The sequence below is a fragment of the Sander lucioperca genome, chromosome 8, assembly GCF_008315115.2.
Source record: "Sander lucioperca isolate FBNREF2018 chromosome 8, SLUC_FBN_1.2, whole genome shotgun sequence".
Taxonomy (NCBI): domain Eukaryota; kingdom Metazoa; phylum Chordata; class Actinopteri; order Perciformes; family Percidae; genus Sander; species Sander lucioperca.
The window spans coordinates 40,301,348-40,303,847 of NC_050180.1; the positions used below are offsets into that span (position 1 = coordinate 40,301,348).

General features: G+C 46.4%; 1 protein-coding gene across 2 annotated transcripts in view; it reads right to left on the minus strand.

Moving 5' to 3' along the window:
* Window positions 1-2,319, minus strand: part of tmem237a (transmembrane protein 237a) — a 13,433-nt gene extending 11,114 nt beyond the window's left edge. The window contains exons 1-3 of one of the 2 annotated variants that reach the window (XM_031294989.2): window positions 2,101-2,319; window positions 1,032-1,108; window positions 547-681 (exon numbers count right to left, since the gene is read on the minus strand). In XM_031294989.2, the coding sequence (XP_031150849.1) occupies window positions 547-681; window positions 1,032-1,101 (205 nt within the window). In that variant the 5' untranslated portion in view covers window positions 1,102-1,108; window positions 2,101-2,319. Of the gene's footprint in view, window positions 1-546; window positions 682-1,031; window positions 1,109-1,988 lie in introns of both variants that reach the window. The other variant, XM_031294988.2, reaches the window with a different exon arrangement.
* Window positions 2,320-2,500: the final 181 nt, after the last annotated feature.

The following is a 2,500-nucleotide window of genomic DNA, read 5'->3' on the forward strand; positions in this document are numbered from 1 at the left end:
GTTTAGAGACCATGTGACCGGCAGGTAACGTTAACTGGTCCCTATACGCAAATATCATAAATGATAGGGAACCCAGCAACGGCCATGATGAGCTTCTCCTCCTTTTTCTCTGAACTAATGTTTTGGTAGGAACCAAAGTTTACATCGTATGTTTCTCTGGAATCAGCCAGCGTGAAGGACGTCTATATTCTGATTGGTTGCCGCTGAACCGCGTCATAGCTCATTACCATAAAGTTGACCTACTTTCAACTTTCTGATTGACGCTCTGGTCGCTCAAAACGCTCAAAACGTGACGTTGACAGATTTTCCGCTCCTTGCAGCTGAGAGAAGCAGCTTCCATTGAAAATGAATGACTTCCGGTATCTTTAGAAGATCAAGTCGGCCGCGGTGTGGACGTACGGTAACTTTGTTCCGGTCAGAAATACTACGGCCACTAGAGGGCGCCGCCACTAGAAACCTGAATATAGGTCAGAATGATGCTGGAACAAATGACCTATGTGGGCGTTTTTTGGGGGAGGACAATCTCTAAATAACAGTTGGTGCTACCGATAGTATTCGCCTTCTTCTTTTTCTTCTTCCTCTGTGGTGCTGGATCATGCGGCTCCGGGGTCAGAGGGTCTCTGCTGTTAGAGCGGCTCCTAGTGGTCACTTCCTCAGTCTCAGCCTCCAGCTCCAGACCCACTGCAGAGCAACACAAGAGATTCAACCAGAAGAGAACAGTGTGCGTTTTGTGTGTGCATGTGTGTCTGTGTGTGTGTGTGTGTGTGTGTGTGTTCTTGTTTAGCTATATTCGTGGGGTCCAAAAACCAATATGTCAATGACGGGTCCCCACAAAGATAGTGAAACAATCATGTGTGTGTGTGTGTGTGTGTGTGTGTATGCGCGTGTGTGTGCGTGTGTATGCGTGTATGCGTTTGTGTGTGTGTCTGTGTGTGTGTGTCTGTGTGTGTGTGTGTGTGTGTGTGTGTGTGTGTTTGTGTGTGTGTCTGTGTGGGTGTGTGTGTGCGTGTGTGTGCGGAGTCAGCTCTCACCTTCGCCCTGCTCCTCGCCGTCGGCAACATCCTTCTTCGGCTTCTTCTTCTTGCTCCTGACGGTTGGCATGGTTTCCCTGTGAGAGGATCAACAGTTTCCCTTTCGAGAGTGTTTTGATTTAATTAGGTCAGTTAATTAACGCAGATCTTTGGGTGACTTTGGCCGACTGAACACACTTTATTGGCTTAGAATTACAGCAGCAATCGCTAGACACACTGCAAACTCACGGTCCTCTCTTCCCGATTTACAGCCCCCCTCTCTTGGCTTAAAATAACTCACCGTTATTGGCTACGGCCGCTGAACAGGCTACATGTTGTAAACAGCCGTGGCTGCTTTCCTGGTCCTCCGGTAACGTTAGCTAGCAGTTAGCAGAGTTAGCATGGCGCTGTTAGCAGACCAGTCAGGATCACTTTACTGGCTGTGTCTCAATTGTTTTTGCGAGTAACCAACTTGGGTACTCTAGCTATATGTGAGTACACAAATGTTGAAATGACATAAAATGCCTGTCCCTAGTAGCTGTGATAAATTAGCGTGAAGCTAATGCTTAGCTACCTGTTCAGGAAGAAATTAGCCAACTCTGCGTCCATTTGGGCTCTAAGCTGTCTCCATCTTTCAAATACATCTCCAATGTCTCTGGTCACGCAACTGTTAGAAACATGACGTTTTTTTTAGGTCGGGTAGAATCTATCTTCCTTGATCCTGTTCGTTTGTTTGCTGCTTTCATGGCTGTACTAACGTTACAGCTGTAGCGCGCTGGGTTTACGTGTTTACAGGTATATCTGCCAACCCGGCCTGGCTGTCAAACTGGGCAGTTGATAACAACACACAGGCTAAAACACAAACAGACATTACAATTAATTAATGTAATAACAAAGAATTTCTAATTGTTTCTGTAAGCAAAGAGAGGAACTATTTCTACACTGAGCACGTTTAAAAACAGGTGTATTTCAGCTCACCTGTGCAGCTGACTCAGTCTGTGAAGAAACAAGCCTCCCCCCTTTCTGTCTCTGATCTTATCAGGCTGGAGTGTCTTAGGCTGAGCCTCAGAATAAATAAATAAAATCTCACGCTCCTTTTCCTTTTATTTCTCCGTCTTCTGCTCGGGTTTAATCCCAAAAAGGTGGATTCAAAACGGCTACTGGACTTCTTTAAAACCTGAAGGGTGAATCCAATGCGAGGAGATAAAGTGAAACAGAAAGGAGAAACAGAAGCAGGGGGGGGAGGAAGGAGGTCTGTTTGCAGCTTTGAGACTCGTCTCGGGGTCTTAGAGCGGCAGGTGGATCATGTCCTGAGCCCTGACCGCCTCTGGGAGCTTTGTGGTTGGTTGATCAGCTGTGATGTCACCTTATAATCCGTAACCCTGCTCTGCTGCCAATCTCTTCTCTTCAACACATCCAATCACTCTTCATACTCACTGACACGCAGCAGAGTTATAACAAGAAGTATTCAGATCCTTTATTACAGCAGT